The sequence below is a fragment of the Herpailurus yagouaroundi genome, unplaced genomic scaffold (assembly GCF_014898765.1).
Source record: "Herpailurus yagouaroundi ecotype Mexico unplaced genomic scaffold, PumYag 222, whole genome shotgun sequence".
NCBI lineage: Eukaryota > Metazoa > Chordata > Mammalia > Carnivora > Felidae > Herpailurus > Herpailurus yagouaroundi.
Genome location: NW_024412453.1, coordinates 9805483 through 9825597, shown reverse-complemented (window position 1 = coordinate 9825597; position 20115 = coordinate 9805483). Strand labels below are relative to the sequence as shown.

Sequence of the window (20115 nt, the reverse complement as noted above, 5' to 3'; positions counted from 1 at the left end):
CTCCCTCTCCCCCTCCCTCTCCCTCGTGTTGTGTGTCTGCCTTCCTTGGATTCTCAGCTCTGTCGTTCATCTCCCCAGTTGCTCCTGTTCACAAGCGAACGTGCTTCCCCTTGGGGTCAGGGGACAGCCACGAGAGGGATTCCCATCCCCGTTGATTTTTCTTCTGTGCTCTTGGGTCCCTTCTTTAAGATTTGGGGACATACGGGGCCGGGTCAGACAGGAGCCGCCTGCAAGGGCCTCATTCCTCGTGGAAGCCACCGCCTGCTGCCTCGGTCGCCTAGGATGTTGGCCTCTGCCGTCTTGGTGGCTTCTGTCCTCCACATGCAGCTGGCTCAGTGCTCTGGGCTGGTTGATGAGCTGCTGGAGGACGTACCTTTTCCCAGGGTCCTCCTCACCATGATGGGCCCTCGTGTTTCTTCTCGTTTCCTTCTTCCCTGTCCGTGTGCAGCTACTTGAGAGAAACCAGTGTGGGGTAGGCCACGAGGCCTTGGGTCTGCTTGCGTCCGACAAGGGCAGCCGCTGGCCCGGTGGGAGGCAACGTTGGCTTTGGAGTCAGGCCCTGAGGGTAAGGCTGGTAGACCCTAGGGCAGCGCCCCTGCTGCGCCTTCGTTGTTTTCACCGGTGAGGCTGAAGTACATTCCGTCTCCCTGGGGGGCTGTCCGGAGGCTTCCGCCGAGGCCGCCTCGGTTCCTAGAGCCTAGTCACCATGTAACCAGTTACCCTCCTCTCCCCAACACCCTTTAAACGCGTAGACTCTTCCTCTGTCTCCTCCCACGGGGGCTCCAACCTTTGGCCGTGCAGGATGGCTCTGTCTGGCCCTACCCGGACTAGGATTCGTGTCTTTCTCTTACTTGGGCCTGGTGACCAGAGGAGCACCAGCACACGTGTGAGGCTGTGGCCACCGTTCGTTCATGCCGCTTCCCAGTGTCTCGGCGCCCTTTCCGCACCTGCATCCGGAACAGACCCCGGCCGGTGAGCAGGGTCTCTGCTTTGCTTTCTGCCGTGGAAGAGGTTCCGGGTCTCCCGGCAATTAGGAGCGGGGGAAAGACCGAACTGGCTTAGCCCGCGAGTGGCTGCCAAGGGCTTCCTTCAGTCTTGTCGCGGTGCAGTTAACCAGTCACTGGTACACATGGTCCTGGGCTGATTAGAGCCTCTTTCCTCTTATTGAACGTTTTATTAAATCCTCGTATGGGGGCGTGGTGGTGGTGGTGGGTTTTCAGCTGCTAGGAGTCAGGAGGAATCAGATTGGTGGCTGTTTACAGCTGTTCGTAAAGCCATTGGAATGACCGTAGCAGGCGGAATGGAGAAAATGAAATCTTGAGAGGAGGGTCGGATGTGAATGAGTGTCACTGTGCTCCCTCGTCCCTGCTGGCTGCTGGCCTGGGCCCTTTATGTAGCTTTGCAGTTAATACCAGACCCTAGAGCCGGTGACCTGTGACCCTAGAAATCCCGCTCTGTGACTCGTCACACGTGAGCTCCCTGGGACATCCTCTCTCTGAGCTTCCATTTCCTCGTGCGTAAAATAAGGTCACGGTTTTGTGGTGGGGGCTTGATGAGAAAGCGCGTGCAGAGCCCAGGCCTGGGCACAGAGCTGCCAGAGCTGGTGCTTGATAACCTGGCAGCAGCTTTCCTGGCTGGGTGATGATGCCCTTATTTTTCGGATGATGCCACCGAGGCTCAGATAAGTGAATAAGTTGCTCACTTTTGCATAGCTAGTAAATGGCAGAGCTGAGGCTTCCAACCAGGTCAGACTGATGTCAGATTCCTGGCTGCTGTCAGCTCCCCCCTCTTCAGGCAGGAACCCTGGTGCCCTGCCCTTTGTTGCTCCTCTGTAGACCACTGTAGCTCAGTTAACTGGACTGGAAGCGACAGGGGACAATAGGATAACAGTGAATTAACCCACAGGCTGTTGCAGTAGCTCTGTTTACACATGAGGAACATTACCTTTTGAAGAGAGGAGAACGGAGTTCAAGGTAATGACTGAACATAATGATACTGTCGAAAATCACAATACAGTCGATAGTACTGAGGGTCTGCCGGTCAGGACTGCGTTTGTTCAGCTGGGGTTGGGGTGCATGTTGGGCTGAGTTTAGAAACTGGTGCCCTTGTACAGTGTGCTTAAAAAAATTTTTTTTAAAGTTCTCAACATTTAAAAATGATGAGATTTTGTGCTGAAAGATGGATTTCTAGCTTTTCTTCAGCTTGAGGATCTCTGGCTCTGGGCCCACATTTACTGTTGACTATGCCCCTGACAGCTGAGATAGTGTTGTGTTGTTAGCATTCTTGCTGTTCTTACCTGAAATTTAGCAGTTTTCGAACAGAAACACTTCTCAGATGGTAAACCCCTGAAGTCAGTTTCCAGAGTGCGGAATGGTGGTCTCTTTCATTTCTGTCTAGTTATAAACTTGCTTTCTAGGGAGAGGATTTGTTAACTTCGCCAGAAGCCTCTTATTTTTTTGTTGTCATCTTGATATTGAGTGCATTCTTGTCTTTGGCACGTGCTTGGTAGTTTTGACTGAGTCCCAGGTGTTGTGTGTGTTGTGTATGTGACTGAGTCCCAGGTGTTGTTGGAAGCTTGGGATGATGTTCTCTTTCTTCAGAGAGAATTCACTCTTGCTGCTCAGGCAAGTACAATAGAGGAAGATCAGGTTTCTCCTGTCGAGGACTGAGCATTTCATGCCTGGGCTTCAGCATTTGTGAGGGCTGATCTATTTCTGCTTTTGCCTTACTGCTAGGACTAGTTGTTTGGGGTTTCCGGCGTATATCCGTTTCCTAGAGCTGCCGTAACAAACTTCCACACCCTGGGTGGCTCAAAACAGCAGAGAGAAATTTATTGTCTCCCGGTGTAGAGGCCAGAATCCGGGTGTTGGCACGGTTGGTCCCTTCTGGATGCTCTGAGGGAGAATGCGTGCCCAGCTTCCGGTGGTCGTCTTCCGTCCTTGGCGGTCCTGGTTGTAGCTGCTTCAGTCCAGTCTGGGCCTGTGTCTTCCCGTGGCCTCTTCCTTCTGTGTCTCTGTCTCCTTGTCCTTCTCTCTCCTTAGAACAACAGCCCAATGGGATTTAGCCCCAGCCTACTCCAGTATTACCTCAACTTAACCAGTTACATCTGCAAGATCCTTTTTCCAAGTAAAGTCACATTCTGTGGCTTCAGACGGACGGGAACTTTCGGGGGGCACTGTTTCGTCCAACCCACATTGGATCCCTGAGCTGTTTACCAGTTTCCATCCTCGTCTGCTGGTTCTGAGCTCTAATTTTTTCCTTTCAGACCTTGTGGAAATTCTGAAAGCTCTGTTTAGCTTCTCGTCAGAAACTCCGTAGCCGGAAGCAGCCTCAAGGGCGAAGCAAGGCCCCAAGCGCAGGACTGTCCGTGGACTCCCCTTGTCTTTGGGATCTGAGTTCCTTAAGTCTTGCCTGGGCAGCAAGGTCCTCAGGACCTCCCAGGTCCTCCGTTTTGTTTCAGTTAAATAACTGCCTCGCGTTTTCAGTTGTTTTGTGGGAGAGGTGGTCTGTCTGGACTCCTCTTTCAAAGCTGAGAAAGTGGCCCCTTGAAGTGACACTTGGAGTGTGTGCCTTTTCCTGTTGCTAGATCGCCCGCCCCCTTCACGTGTGGCCGTCTCGGTTACTTTCCTGTAAGTCAGGCGTCAGGTTTTCCTTCTGTGATGAACTGTAGTCTGAGACAGGGGTTGTGCAGGCAGATTTCCTCCAGTTTTGTGAGGTTTTTAGCCAGCACCTGCATCCACCTCTCTGCCCCCCTCCCCGCCGCCCCCCGGTCCCTAGTTTGCTTGTCTGTTAGGCATTTTTGATTTGTTTTTGGCTTAGCATTCAGGGTTCATTTGTTTGTTTTTTGACTTGGGGAGTTTTTACCCAAACATCCCTGAATTGTGAAATGATGGTAGGGCAGACGTGATTACAGCTCAGCTTTGTCTCGTCGCGCCTTGTCTGCAGGTGTGGGAGCAGTGTCCAAGCCTCGCTGAGATCTCCTCGAATAGATTGTGCAGACATGTGGGTTGTGTGGGACCCAGAGATGCTTGGGATGAGGTTACCCAGTATGTCGTCTTTGGGATTTAAACCCCAGATGTGAGAGCCTGCTTGTGTCTGGGGGAACTGTTTCCTCTTTGATATGTGGCTGGATTTATCTACACAAAAGATTGATTTGGGGATGGCGAGAGGGGAGTCTGCGTTTTCAGAGTCCGGGCCTGCAGTCTATGTGCCTCGCAGTGAGGCAGGTCAGTGTGAATAATCACAGCAGGCATTGGTTATTCCTCCCCCAGCAGTTCTGTCCCTTCTTGCTGAGAGAATGCTGATCTTGTTCAGATGTTGGGTGGCCAAGAGCTTCAGGCCTGGAGCTAGCTGCAGGGGCAGTGAATCCAGACCAGATCAGGCCAGCCGTAATGATGATCAGCTTGCCAGTAGCTGCTTTTTAGTACAGACCCAAGACGCCGTGAAGGAAGGAGAAGTCTGCTGTGGGCTTCTGAGAAAATTCATTGCTACCCGAACGGAAATAGGAGAGAAGACTTACTTTGTGGCCTTGGGTTGTTGTTTGAGACTGTGATGTTTGGAACTTTGGCAATGATCTTGTGACGAAGGGGGAGAGATCTGAGGACAGAGCAGCTCAGAAAGATGGAAAATACCTGGTTCCTTGGTAGTGTCACTGAGCTTCGGAATTAACCAACTCCAGACCTGCCTTACCTCTGGACTTGATGTGTAAATGTCTAAACGTTTCCTAATGGTTTAAGCCATCTTGAGTCGGATCTCTGTTGACACGCATCCAAACACGTCCTAACTTAAACAGTAGAGAAAAGCAAGACAACTTAAAAAAAAAGTCAAAGGCCTGTGTTCCAGAAATGAGAGGAAAGTTGTGCATAGCACGTTAATCTTGGAAACAACACTGGGATGCTTTCTCCTTTTTAATCAATTGGCTGACCACAGGCCTGGCTTCCTTGTTTGCTAGTGACTCATTCTGAGCACCTCCCGTGAGCCAGGGGATTCGTTAGACCCTCCGTTCCTGATTTCATTTTGTTCTTGAAACGTCTGGGCATAGTGAATGATAGTGTCCCCGTTTTATAGGTGAAGAAAATATGGCTCAAAGAGATGAAGTCGTTTTCTTAATGCTCCAGAACTAATGATTGTGGCAGAGCTGGGATTTTTACTCAGGTCTACATGATTGTGATTGTGTAGCTCCTACTCTTTTATTCATGATGGTATGTTTCCAGAAAGAGGGCTCTCTGAGAGATCCTGATCCTTTCCCTTCCCCCATTTGAATTCATGAGTAAATTAAGCAGCAAGTATTAAGTTGTGATCACTTAGGGCAGAGGTCAGCAAACTACGTCCTGCTACTTCTTTTTATAGATAAAGTTTTATTGGAACACAGCCACATGCGTTTATCTACTTAGTTTGCATGGTGGCTTTTAGGCGGCTGTGACTGAGACTGTTGGTCCCATAAAGTCTAAAGTATCTGGTATTTGACCCTTTGCAGAACAAGTTCGCTAATCCCCATCTTTGAGAACAAAGGACAGGGATTCCATTTTACCTTACCACACCATATTCACATGTGTGTACCCCCACTGGATGGTAAGCTTTGGGACTGCAGGGTATCACATGCGTCTTACTTCCTCTTGACTTTCCAGCTCCTAGCAGAGTTTTTGGGAAATATGTAGGTACTTCAATAAAAATGTATTCATAAATGCGATATTTCAATTTGCACAGTCCTATCTTTCGTGATTTCTGAGGTACCAGAGTGCTACCAAGGAAGAGAGCAAAGATCCATTTTTAAAGTTACTAAAGATGAATTAAAAGCGGCAGAGAGCTCTGCATAGGCTTGGCTTGGGATTGGAGGGTTTTGCCCAAAGTTGTCAATGTGGAATGCGGTGTGGAAAAAGGAATTATTTTTCATCGTACTGGAGAACGGAGACGGACCCACTGCCGCTTGTGCCTGTCTTGGTCTGCTTGGGCTGCCGTAACGAGAGACCACAGCCGGAGGAGCCTAGAAGCAACAGCAGTTTATTTCTCACAGTTCTAGAGGCTGGGAGGTCCAGGATCAAGGTGCCGGCATGGTTGAGTGAGGGCCCCTTCTCTGCTCCATAGCCGGTGCCTCTCTCTGTGTCCTTACAGGGTGGAAGGAGCACAGGATGCCCTGGAACCTCTTTCCTAAGGGCCATGGTCCCATTCCACGAGGCCGCCACCTTCTTGGCCTAAGCGTTCTCCCTAAGGCCCCACCTCCCAACACCATCCCTTTAGGGGCAGGAGTCTTGGAGGGACACGTTCAGACCGCACGGGTGACATTTCTCTGCAAAAGCTTGGAATTTGCTGTTTTTGTGAATCACTAACATATCGTCATGAGGTGATGTGTTGGCGGTCTGTGACAAGCTCATACGCTTGGTTCAGGACATACCAGAGTCGCACCTGCTGTTACGGATCTGCGTGTCCTGTAGAGCGTAAGTCTGATCTTCCTCGTCTGTTCAGCAGCCTTGGGCAGCAAGGACCCTCTGACGTTGAAACAGTTTCCCCCTCTCTGCCACCACGTCCTGGCATACTTACTGCTGCTTTGTGCATCCTTCTTCTATCATTTCTACACCCTCAAATATTAAATATCGTTCGTCTTCTCATTCTTTTGTTCACTCTTGTTTCTGTGCATACAAGTACTGCCCGAATTCCTTGGTGAAAACTGCTGTCCGTGTGTTCATTATTGAGAGTTCTCCCTCCCCCGACCCCCTCTTTTACGTGTCTCTGTTTGGGTGTACCGCAGGCTCATCGCAGGTTCCAGGACGGAATCTTCCTGACCTCCCCCATTTGCTCCTGTATTCCTTGCTTAGCGAATGGCTCTGCCCTTCACCCAGCTTTCCTGACAGCCCCTGGGCTTCCTTGCAGCCTTCTTGTCCTTCCCCTCTGCCCTGTTTTGTCCTTCTGCCATCCGTTGCCATCTTCTCTAGTCCACTGTGCACGTTGTGCCAGGCGGGGGCGGGGGTGTCTTCAGTGACCAGCCTGCTCCCCTGCCTCCTACTTGAAGTTCTGTCACGGTTCTTTTCAGAGTGGGGCCTGAGGACACACACCTTGTCATGGCTTCCGAGGTCTCTCCCCTCCCTGCTTTGTCTGTCTCTGCCCTTCCTCTGAGCCCTGCCACACACCCAGGGCTGACATGGAGACGGCAGGTAAGACATTGCAACACTCGGATCCAGTCGATAAACCACGACCCGAGCCTTGTGAGTTCCCCTCCTGCCACAGCCCCTGCCGGGGGTGGGGCTCCTGGGACCTCTTCATGATTCAGCCCCTAAAGTGTTAATGCTAAACTCTCTGGGGGAGAAGGTCTTCAGTACCTCTGTCTTTTCATTGCTCAGTGATCGCTTTAGATGGTTAAATCCTAAATTTTGAACGGCACTGCTGGTCTCTGCAGTCCTGACGCTGTCGAGTCTGGAAGTGTACTTCGTTCTTACCTTTCCATTACCCTCCTTCCTCCCTAGCCCTCGCTCAAACGCTAACGACTCAAACTTCTCTTTCGCTTTTAAATTGTGGCAAAACATATATAACTTAAAGATGACCATTGTAACCATTCTAAGTACGACCGTTCATTGTACGACCATCACCACCATTCACCTCACAACCTTTTCATTTCCCCTTGTTCACAGTCCATCCCCATTAAACACGGACTCTCCATTCTCCCTCCTCCCAGCCCCTGGCACCCGCCATTCTCCTTTCCGTCTCTATGAATGTGTCTTCAGTACTTGTAAGTAAGGTGTACTTATACTCCACATGGATAAGGCTTACTTCATTTAACATAATGTCTTCAGGGTTTGCGCCTTTGCAGTATGTCAGAATTTCCTTCCTTTTTAAGGCTGAATAATACTCCATTGTGTACACACACACACACACACACACACACCCACCCCACTTTACTCATCTCTGGCTGCACACCGGGGTTGCTTCTATTTGTAGTAATGCTGCCATGAACGTGGGTGTCGACAGAACTATTTGCATCCCTGCTCTCCGTTCTTTTGGATAAATACCCAGAAGTAGAATTGCTGGATCGGGTGGTAATTTTATGTTTCACTTTTTCAAGAGACGCTGTAATGCTGTTTTCTGGAGCGGCTGCCTCATTGTACATTCATTCCTACTGGCCACAGGCAGGGGTTCCAGTTTGTCCACATCCTAGCCAACGCTGGTTATTTTCATTCATTAAGTAATTATTTAAAAAAGATGTTATTTATTTTTTTTTAAGTTTATTTTATTTTGAGCGAGAGACAGAGAACGAGAATGTGCGGGGGGCGGGGGAGGGTCAGAGCGGGAGAGAGAGAATCCCAAGCAGGCTCCACGCTCAGTGTGGGGCCCAACGCGGGGCTCGATCCCACCGCCGTGAGATCATGGCCGAGCCAGTATCAGGACTCAGGTGTTTAACCAACCGAGCCACCCAGGTGCACCCATTAATTTATTTTTTGATGATACCCATTCAAATGGCTGGGAAGTGGTATCTCATTGTGGTTTTGATCTGCTCTCTCTTGCAATTTCAGATTTCTCCCCCAAAAAGTCATTCGTGAGCTCCTCACCCAGTTCACCTGGCCTCTGCCCATCCTCTAGGTGTCTTCTCCTTTCTGCCCTCCCCCCACCTCTCACACCCTATAGTCTTGAGTCCTTGTCTCATCAAACCTATTTCTGGCGCTATGTGTTTTCCTGACTTTCTCTCTCGATGGTCAAGGGCTGGATCTATTTTTGCCCTTTGTTCTTTCTTGTAGCCCCAGTGTATTGCAAGGTGCCTGGCCACCAAAAAGGATGTTCAAAACAAGGACTCCAGGACCCAGACTTCAGGACGTGGGGCTCATGGTCCCGGGAAGCCTGACACCTCCCGCCCCCCCCCCCCCCCCCGTCTGTATCTCTTCACAGTCAGCTGGAAGCAGGTGGTATTAATATACACCCAGCTGTAAAATTAGAGAAACCGACTTCCTTGATCCTCAGTGGGGCTTTTTGAAAATGGTTGATTGCATTTAGCTCAAAGCAGAATTTATATTTTGCTTCATTGGGTCACCTTGGGTAACAATTTCATTTCTGTAGAAGAGTATTTTTGGAGGAAGCTTCATGTGCCGGGAGAAGCCCGGGCCCATCCTTTTGATCATGAGGGGAAGTCCACTCCCCACCCTCCCACCCCTGTAAGGTTTTCAGTTCCCTCTTTGTGTTTGTCTGTCATGTTTATAAACTTGCAAATCAGCTAGTTCTGGCACAAAGAGCCTTGGAAGGATGTCTGTGGAAGGTGTGAAGGAAACACTGAGCTCTGTCCAGGGGTGGTGATAAACATGTTTAACAGCTGGTAGAGAACGCTGGCCTTGGGGGGAAGCCAGAGCCAGAATGCTAGCCCCCTTGGGCCAGGTGTGTACCTGCGAGCTCCTTGATTACAGGGATGTCCACAGTGTCCTGGGGAGGGTCCTTGACAGTCTGGGTGGCTGAGGGCGTGGGCCAGTGGCTGCTTACTAAAGGGCACGAAACCGTCCCAGCACATAAGGATCTGCTGTAGCCGGACTGAGGCCTCTGGGCCAAACCTTTGGCTGTTTGAAAGGTGTCTCATTTTATTTTATTATTATTTTTTAAAGGAGGCTTCATGCCCAGTGTGGAGCCCAGCATGGGGCTTGAACTTAGGGCCCTGAGCTGAGTTCAAGAGTCAGATGCTTAACTGACTGAGCCACCTAGGTACCCCTAAAAGTGTTTGATTTTAATGTCTAGTAAATTAACTCACATTTGGCCTCAGAGTTGTCAGTTTTCAATCCGTAATTGCCTGGCCTGTTGGACCCATGAGTCCTTTGCTTTATTCCTGTCAGCATGAACACGAGTCTTCAGCAGAGGATGGGGTCCATCCCTAAATGGAAACAAGGCACAAGCCTTAGAAGCCCTTCGTGTAGCCCGTTCCCCCTTTTTAGTAAAGGAGGTGGTGTAGACTCGCATGTTCTGTGGGTGAATGCCAAGTGCTCTCTGCTGCGTTGTTACAGCTCGGGACTTCAACCCCGGATGCGCGCGGGGGCCAGGCAGACGACAGAGATGAGCGCGTCAGGCCGGTGAAAGGCACCTGGGTTGGTGCCCACTGAGTTGTCTGGCCGCTGCAGAGCAGGCTGGGAAGGGTTGTCTGGGGGTTCAGGACGAAGAGAGATTTCGATGAGCAGCTAGCAGCCTGGGACGGGGTGGGGGTTCGGTCTTCTGCATAGAGCGGTCAGAGACCGTCTCTATGGACTTTTGAATAGAGACCTGAGGGAGGGAGGGAGGGAGCCATACTGTTACCTGGGGGAAGACGTCTTAGGTAGTTCAACACATTGAGAAGCCTGTAGTCCTTTGCCTGTTTGCTCTCAAATTTATTGTCTGCCTTCCCTGCAGACTGTGTTTCCCAGGCTCCCTTGCCCACTGTCTTCACACTCGTCCAGAGGGAGATAGTGATGAGGTTAGAAGGTGGTAGGAAAAGGGAAGCTAGAGCATTTCTTCCCAGCCTCACACGGCATCTGTAGCAATGCCGTGCTTCCTCTGTGGTCTCTTGAGGTCCCATGAGGTCTGCTGGTTAGGCCTTGGCCTTCCTGTTTCACCGTCCTTTCTGGTGCCAATGCCACAGTCCAGCTGTTGCCCGGCTGGCATGTATTTAGGAGTGGAATTGCTGGACCATATGGTAATTCTGTGTTTACTTTTTGAGGAACCACCGAACTATTGTCAACAGTGGCCGTGCTGTTTTATGTTGATAATTAATTTTTTTTTAGTAGAGATGGGATTGCCTTTATTTCTTTGCAATTGAACTTAACTCTGCTGTTAAATCTCCTTTCAGTTCTTATACTCTTTTTTTTTCAAGGTTTTTAAAAAAGTTTGTTTATTTTGAAAGAGAGAGAGACAGAACTAGTGGAGGAGGGGCGCAGAGAGAGAGGGACTGAGGATCCGAATCAGGCTCTGTGCTGACAGCACAGAGCCCGACGTGGGGCACGAACTCACGAACTGTGAGATCATGACCTGAGCCGAAGTCGGAGGCTTAAGTGACTGAACCACCTAGGTGCCCCTCAGTTCTTACACTTTTTTAAACAACAAAAAAAATTTTAATGTTTATTATTTATTTTTGAGAGAGAGAGACAGAGCACGAGTGGGGAAGGGGCAGAGAGAGAGGGAGGCACAAAATCCGAAGCAGACTCCAGGCTCCACGCTGTCAGCACAAAGCCTGATGTGGGGCTCGAACCCACAGACCGCGAGATCATGACCTGAGCCGAAGTCAGACGCTCAACCCAGACACCCTGGTTCTTATACTTTGAACACTACCTCTTGCTTTTGTTCTTCTCGCCTCAGGGATGGATTGGCTTTCTGCCATTAGTAATTTCTGTGGCCTCACTATTCTCTTATTTGGCCTCGTAGCTCTTGCCAAGTCTTTGTAACAAATGGCCTGTGTGAAATTCCTTCAGTGGACTCCCTGGTGTGGTTTCTGTTCATGGCCGGGGAGGCCCCGAGGTGGAGCGTGTTTGGCATGTTGGACGAGTGTCAGGCACATCAGCGAGGCTGCAGCAGGGTCAGTCGGGGGCAGGGGGGGCGTGGAGAGTGGAACAGGGTGAAGCCCACAGGTGGGGGAGGAGCCAGGCCACAGCCGGGCAGTAGGTGGCAGTTTATCCTCCTTATCTTGCTTTGTTTTTCTGATCTCCACCCATCTCCACCAAGATAATTGACCCTTGTTCTCTGGAGTCAGTAGGGATGTTTAGTGTTTATCCATCTATCAATTCATTTTTAGAGAGATGCCGATGGCGGGAGGTGGGGGGTGGGGGGTGGGGAGGGGCAGAGGGAGACAGGGCAAGAGAGAGAATCTCAAGCAGGCTCCATGCTCAGTGCAGAGCTCAATACAGGGCTCGATCCCATGACCCTGGGATCATGACCTGAACTGAAATCAGGAGTCAGGTGCTCAACCAAATGAGCCACCCAGGCACCCCGGGATGTTTAGGTTTTAAATGTAGATAGACTGGAGTCTTCAAAAGTGATCCAGTATCTGTGACTATTGTGCATTTGTTCACTCTTAAAAATGTACCAAGTTCTGAATTATAAGCTTTAAATTGGCAGATTTTATGTTAAGTAAGTCTTACCACAGTTAAGAAAGGAACCTAGGGTGGAGCCTGGTTGGCTCCGTCGATTGAGCATCTGATTCTGGATTTCAGCTCAGGTCATGATCCCAGGGTTGTGGGATTGAGCAGTCTGTTGGGAGTCTGATTGAGATTCTCTCTCTCTCTGCCCTTCTACCCCACTCGTGTGCACACACTCTCTCTGTAAAATTAAAAAAAAATCTGGAAGTGGCTATAGTTACCTTTAATTGGCAAGTTTAAGGTTTTTTTCCCAAGAGAGAATTTAATAGCAGAGTTAATTTCAGTTGCACAGAAATAAAGGCCATTCCATCTCTATTAATAAAAAATATATCAATGTAAAATGGTATAGCTGCTCAGAAAGGTAAATAGCGGCACCCAGGTGGCTCAGTCTGTTAAGTGTCCGATTTCGGCTTAGGTCAGGATCTCACCACTTGTGAGTTTGAGCCCCATGTCAGGCTCTGTGCTGACAACTCAGAGCCTGGAGCCTGGTTCGGATTCTGTGTCTTCCTCTCTCTCTGCCCCTCTTCCACTCAGACTGTCTCTCTCCCTCAAAAGTAAATGAACTTAAAAAAAAAAAAGTAAACGGAATTATTGTACGATCCAGCAATTCCACTCCTAAATACAGACCTAAAAGAATTGAAAGCAGGGACTCAAACGGACACTTGTATACAAAAATGTTCCTAAAAGCATTATTCACAAGAGCCAAAAGATGCAAAAAAGGCAAATGTCTGTCGACAGATGAATAGATGAATGCAACGTGGTATGGCCATATAGTGGGGATATTACTCAGACAAAAAGAAATGAAGTACAGATAAATACTGTAATGTGGATGATCCTTGAAACGTGATGCTAAATGAGAGTAGCCAGACGCAGAAGGTCGTATGTTGAATGGATTCCACACAGAAGAAGTATCTGGAATAGTCACATTACCAGAGATGGAAAGTAAAATACAGGCCCCTGGGGACAGGGGACAATGGGGAAGTTAGTGTTTAATGGGTACAGAGTTTCTGTTTGGGATGATGGAAAGTTACATGGTAGTCATGGTCCTACAACATGGTGACTGTACTTAATGCTACTGAATTCTAAGTTAAAAATGGTTAACGTGTTAGAGGCGCCTGGGTGGGTCAGTAGGTTGAGCGTCTGACTTCGGCTCAGGTCATGATCTCGCATTCCAAGGGTTCGAGCTCCACGTCAGGCTCTGTGCTGACGGCTCGGAGCCTGGAGCCTGCTTGGGATTCTGTGTCTCCCTCTCTCTCTGCCCTTCCCCGACTTGTGCTGTGTCTCAAAAATAAAAAAATAAACATAAAAAATTAAAAAGAATGGTTAATGCGGTACATTTCATTATGTATATTTCACCATGATTTTTAAAAAAGCAAAAAAAAAAATCAAGTTTACGTACTTTTTACAAGTCTTTTTGATGTGACATTTAAACCACACTTCCTGTGTCCTGCTTTCAGGAGGCAGCCTTGTGGCTGCTTGGGGGATGGCTGGGTGCAGCCCCTTACTGGGGACTCCGCTTTGCTGAGCCAGTGGTGTCTCATAGTCAGGCTCATGCAGATTTGGATGTGACTGGGTTTGGGGGGCATCTGTGCTCACCTAAGCCTGAGGCTGGACTAAGGGGGTGCTTGGTTGTCTTTTGTCCCTGGAATCATTGACGGCGTGTATGCGTGACTCTGTTAGTTTTTTAACACTTATTTTTTTACGTTTATTTATTTTTGAGAGACAGAGTGAGACAAAGTGAGAGTGGGGGAGTGGCAGAGAGAGCGGGAGACACAGGATCCGAAGCAGGCTCCAGGCTCCGAGCCATCAGCACAGAGCCCGACGTGGGGCTCGAACCCACAGACCGTGAGATCATAACCTGAGCTGAAGTCGGACACTCAACCGACTGAGCCACCCAGGTCCCCCTGTTAGTTTTTTTACTTAAAATCCATGACCCGTTTCTTCTTTGGCTTCACAGATCTTGATTTTGCCTGGGGCTGTGGGATGTCTTCTAGGTAATGGATCCTAAGTGATTAAGCCAGTCTTGACAGTCTGTATCTCTGCTCCCTTTGGTTTTCTGGGATTCCTTACGCCAGCCTGGAAAAAAAAAAGGGGTGATGGGGTTGGTTTTATCCTGTCCTCTTTCTTTGTGCTCTGATTGTGGATGTGATGCCCAGCGTGGTGGCAGCGCTCCGAGACAGTGAGGGGAAGGTCAGGAGCTCGGAGATTCTCCCCGCGACAGAGCCTTTGAACCCGCTGCCTACCTCCAGACTAAGTGTGTGAGAAGAACAATCCTTTCTTCGTCTACAAGGAGCCTGGCCCCCTGTTGTTGGGCTTTCTGTTTCTTGTTGAGCAGGGCTTTTTTTGTTTTTGTGTATTTTTGAGGGATGCATTCTTCACTTTTCTGCATGCGGCTATTGCTCGGTGCCTGGTGTGTCCCCTGTCCCCTGTAAATGATTGTCAGGTGACCGAAGAGCATACTCTCTGTCACAGCATCAGGCTGCTTCTGCTTGCAGGGGACAGCAAGCCCCATAGATGCCAGCAAAACAGGGCACTTCTAACTCAGGTAACAGGAAACTGAGGGCGAGCTGGGTTCCGGGGCTCAGCACCCCCCGCACCCGTCTCTGGCTCTCAGCCCTACTTCTGTCTGGGGGGGGGGTGTCTTTCCAGGTGGGTGCAGTCTACAGGAGAGGGAGGAAAAAGAGCCCCAGGTGGCTCCAGGTTTACAGGATTATTAGAGCTCCTGCTTCTAGCACAGTGGATGGCAGCCTCTTCCTTGAGGGATCACATAGTAGGTATTTGGGGGTCTGTGGGCAACTCCCCAGCTAGGACTGTGTAGCAGGAAAGCAGCCACAGACAGTATGTCTACACATGGGCACGACTGCGGTCCAGTAAAACTTCACTTACATAGACAAGTCGTGGGCCAGGTTTGGCCCTTAGGCCACTGTTTGCTGACTTCGGTTCTGGAAGAGACAAGGTCTCTTCTCTAGTGGTTCGTGTAGAAGCTGTGGGGAGAAGCCTGTGGTCCAAGGCTTGGGACTAGGGTGAGGCCAGTAAGGCATTTGTTGCAGCCTCAAAATTTATGGGGGCACAAAAATTTAGCAACCAAGAGAAATGACATCTTCGTGAAATATTTTTAAAAAGTCAGAATTAATACAGAAAAAAAAAAAAATGATGCCCAAGATAGTAATCAGGGCCGGGATGAGCACAGGGTGGTGAGCGAGGCCAATTGTGGTCTACACCCTGCTCCTCCAGGTGGTTGCCCCGCTGGGTTACCTGTCCACCCCAGTGGGAGGAGAGCTTCACAGGCAACCAGATGGAATGCGGTTCTCCTAGGAAGGAGGGACACGGCTCACGGAAGAAAGGGGGGAAGGGATACTGCTTGCCTGCTGTGGTGCCTTGGCCCAAAGCTTTTTAAGCTTTATTTTCTCATTTTTTCCCCTTGTCACAAACCGTAAAGGCGGGTACTGTTATCCCCATTTTACAGATCGGGAACATGAAGGACAGAATAAGTTGCCCAAGGCCACACGGTGCCTGAACTAGAATTTGAGTCAGGGTTTTTGTCCTTGTCCAAAGCGTCTCAGCATCTATTAAAGTTGAGTCCTGTTAGAAACTTTGCCAAAGGGCCTGTGGTGTTCGTCGTCCTCTGTGAAAGGTGCCCTGGGAGGGAGCTCACCGCAGCGCCCCCTGCATGGCTCTCGTTTGTGTGGGCAGACGGCTTTCCGGCGTTTGGAGAACCAGGAGCCCTCACCCCCTTTTGGAATCAGCCCCTGGTTTCAGGCCATAAGGGATCGATGTTAATCCTGAAATTAAGTTACGGACGCTGCAAGCCTTAAGTGGCAGGTGAGGTGAGAGGCACTGGAAATAGACCGTATTAATGCTGGCAGTGCAGGTGGAGCCCTGCCGGGATAATTCTTATCATCGCCGGCATCACTTTGGCAGGCTTTAGAAGGATTCTGTAGCGCTAAGCAATTTACGAAATTGAAAGGTGAAAACACACGTTCAGGTGCTGCGTACACATTCAAGGTCAGACGTAGGTCACGGCAGTTCTCGAGAAAGACCGGATGCAGGTGAGAGTCACCTGATTTGAGTCACGACAGAGATGCAGACAGTTGTTCGGCATGTTTCAAAACAAGCGATGGGCCTTTCGGCCTGGGCTCTTGCTCTCGCCGTCGCCAGTCCTGGTTTCCGAGGGAGGCTTTGAGCGGAAGAAAGTCCGTGATGCACACGTGTGGTCTGGGCTGACCTCACGAGCTCGGGAAGGGGATTCGTGTGGCATTTAGGGATTGAGACACAAGGTAGTCCTGAGTGAGCGGCTCCGTTGGTTTTTCCAGTCATTCCCGAGGTGTTTGTTACGTCTGATCCTGGAGGTTAGCTGGATCCACAGGTCCCCCTACGTATGCATTCAGTTGCTGTTACCAGAAAAAGGAGAAGAGGAAACAACACAATTGCTTTGGTTCGAGAAGGTAGTCATTGAGCAAATGGTGGTTGGCCATCATGGCCCGGGTGTCGTGTTCAGGCGTTGCTTCCCTGTTCTCTGGTCTCCCCGAAATCTCTGAGTGATTCTGCACTTTGGGGCTTATTTGAAGGGAGAGGAATCTGAAGCTTAGCGTGGCCGAGGGAGCTGACCAGGGCCATTGTGTTGATTGGTCTCTTCACTGTTGTGTGGCCTGCTGGACTGGAAGCTTGTTGGGCGGGCGTGAATCCTTATCTACCTGGTAGCCCACAGCCTTGCCCGGCCCGTGGCAGCTCCCACGAAGCAGTCCAGGGGCGCCTGGGAGGCTCAGCTGGTTAAGGGCCCTTCTTCTGATTTCGGCTTAAGTCATGATCTCATAGTTCATGGGTTCGAGCCCTGTTTCGGGCTCTGTGCTGACATGCTGAGCCTGCTTGGAATTCACTCCCTCTCTGCCCCTCCTCTGCTTGTGCTCCCTCTCTCTCTCTCTCTCTCTCTCTCTCTCTCTCTCTCTCTCTCAAAATAAATAAACTTAAAAAATTAAAAAAAAATGCAGTCCAGGGGCACCTGGGTGGCCCATTTGGTTAAAGTGTCTGACTCTTGATTTTGGCTCAGGTCACAATCTCACGGTTTGTGAGGTCGAGCCCTGCATTGGGCCCCTCACCTGAGAGCATGGAGCCTGCTTGGGATCCTCTCCCTCTTTCTCTGCTCCTCCCCTGTGTTCTCTCTCTCTCTCTCTCTCTCTCTCTCTCTCTCTCTCTCTCTCTCCATCTCTCAAAATAAGTAAGTAGAGGAAACTTGAAAACAAATGCAGTCCATGCTGACTGAGCTGAACTGAATGCTTCCAGCGAGCTTACTAACCTGGGATACAGTTTATGGAGATGCGTGTCTTTGCATTCTTCTAGAAGGAAGGTGGAAAGATCACGTCTCCTTCTCAGAGGGGTCTGTGATCCTGTTTAGCTCCAGGAGTAGAATCGACGTCTGTCCGCAGAGACTCCGCATTTCCCCCTTTGGGATAGTAAGCAGTTGTGAACATGACCGTTTTGATGAAGGTAGAACCCTCCCTCATTGCGAAAGGCTCTCTGATTTAGCGGTTTGCAGTCAGGCGGCTCCCTGGTCCCATTCTGCTGTACCACTTACTGATCGTGTATCCCTGGGTGAAATGAACACATTGGTCAGGCTTTGGACCTTGTCTTTGACACAGAGATGGCCTTGGTGCTTAAGAGGACTGAGGTCAGGTGTAAAGTCTTCAGTGCGGTGGCTGGGACTTAGCTCATAAGGGTCCATCCACAGTTCCAGGTGCTGTTGTTGCTGTTATTGACAGCATGAAAAAGTGTTGACGAGCCAATGTGCAGAAAATTGATCACAAGATTAGGTAGATACTAGAATTAGAATTATGAAAAAATCTGTTGTGTGTGGATGAAAAAGGCAGGATGTGAGGAGATACAATAACTTTCTTAGCTCTTCCTTAAAGCCTCAAGTCTGTTCTCCTTCCGTCATATGGAAATCTTTTGTAGGGAAGTAGAAATGCGGACAGTTATGTACAAGAATGTTCAAAGCAGTAAGTAGGGATAATTGGCAATATATCATGTTTCCAGCAGAAGAGAAATCGTTCAATTATGTTTAACTGGGAGGCTGTCAAATACCATGTCTTCAAAGATCTTAAAAACTTTTTTTTCAATGTTTATTTATTTTTGAGAGACAGAGCATGAGCAGGGGAGGGGCAGAGAGAGTGGGAGACACAGAATCCGAAGCGGGCTGCAGGCTCGGAGCTGTCAGCACAGACTCCGACACGGGGCTTGAACCCACGTACCATTAGATCATGGCCTGAGCCGAAGTTGGACGCACAGTTAACTGAGCCACCCAGGTGCCCCGAATGTCTTCAAAGATTTTTAAATGTTATAGGAAAACTTTGTGATCCAGATCAGTAAGGAAAGAAACCAGGATTCAAAATTACACTCTTTGGTGCCTTTCTTTTTCTGTGCTAAGGAAGTAACTCTTTTGCAGAAATGACTGGGAACTGTAAAATGCCGCGCGTCCCAGGCTGAGTGCCACAGTGTCCATCCCTCTCTCTGCAGAGCCTGTGTTCTGGTTCTACGTGAAGGAGGTCCTCAGCAAGCACGAGCTGCCACGCTTCTACTCCCTGCGCCACATCGCCTCAGACGTGGGCCGCGGCCGGGCCTGGCTCCGCTGTGCCCTCAATGAACACTCCCTAGAGCGGTACCTGCACATGCTCCTGGCCGACCGCAGCAGGCTCAGGTACCCGGGATGGGCACCTGCGGGGAGGGGTAGCCGAGCGCTTGGAATTGCAGAATCTGACTGCCCGGGTTTGCATCCCAGTCTCCCCATCGGGGCGGGCGGGTTCCCCTCCGATAGTCCCTGTTGATTCAGCTGTGCTGTGGGCACGGTTGGTCGGAGAATTAGTGCCAGAGTGGAAGCTCATAAAGGGCTCAGCATGGCACCTGTAGACAGCAAGCACTCCATAAATGTTTATTATTATGTAGGTGTGGGACGCAGAGGGAGCTGTCATCCCGGGACATAGCCTGCTCTTCCTTTGGTGGTTTAATCTGGGCTTCTTTCAGATCCAGAATTTCTTTCTCTTCAGATACTGGGTGTTCAGAATAAGTTTCATGTGTGTTTTTCCTTTGTGCTCGGTTCTTTACAATTCCTTCTGTTTTTTTGTTTTTTGTTTTGTTTTGTTTTTTTTTTTTTTTGAGGTTAATCCCATACTGACTGAAAGAAATAGGGAAGTTTTGTGTAGGGGATAGAAGTCAATTGTTAGTTTAAAATTAGCTATTTTATGATGTTTCCTCTTTTTGTTTTCCCCTTGATTGTAGACTTAAAGCTCACTCCATCAGTTAGTATAGGTCATGTTTTGCTGCCAAAACAAATATCATAAAACCCTCAGTGACTTGAGATAGTAGCCACATTTACCTCTCCCCCTGCTACGTGTCTGCCGTGGATGAGTCTGGGTTTCCCATCTCAGGGTTCCAGGCTGACATAGGCTCCGTGTGAACGTTGCTTCCACGGTCGCTGAGGTAGGAAGAAGGGATGTGGGTTGAACTGAGTGTTGGTTTTTAAAGCTTCTGCCCAGAGAGAACCTTCACTTCCACTCACATTTCATTGGCCAGCAAGTCACATGGCGGCGGCCTAGCTCGGCAAGGTGGGGGTGCCTGGCTGTCACAGAGCAGTGGGGAGAGGGCACCGAATATGGGTCAACTGTGGTACCGTCAGCCACGTTCCTTTCAAAACCGTGTGACAGCACTGCCATTTTCCTATACTCGTGGTGTTGATGATATCTCTGTGTTAGTGGCTGTTATTTACCACCTGAGAATGGTGGATGAGACATGTCGTTTTGTGTCACCTGATGATGCAAAGGGACGGTGATCCATCCCACACTGGTGACCTGAATAGCTTCCACATTAGCAGTGCCCAGATCCTCAGTAGTGAGGATTTGATTTCAGTGAATTAATCTCATTTAATTCAGTAAGCTGGCATTTCATCAGTGTTGTGATGCATGGCCACGATTTTATCTGCTGCCACGTGCTCCCTGGCTTGTCTCCCCTTCTGTTTTTGTGTGTGTGTGTGTGTGTGTGTGTGTGTGTGTGTGTGTGTGTGTGT

At 49.6% G+C, this 20115-nt stretch overlaps 1 protein-coding gene across 4 annotated transcripts in view; it reads left to right on the top strand.

Annotated features, from left to right (window-relative positions):
* The window catches only part of SNX29 (sorting nexin 29), a 506664-nt gene that overhangs the window by 42085 nt on the left and 444464 nt on the right, over positions 1-20115 (top strand). For all 4 annotated transcript variants that reach the window (XM_040459014.1, XM_040459016.1, XM_040459013.1 and 1 more), the window contains exon 5: positions 18573-18753. In XM_040459014.1, the coding sequence (XP_040314948.1) occupies positions 18573-18753 (181 nt within the window). The remainder of the gene's footprint in view (positions 1-18572; positions 18754-20115) is intronic.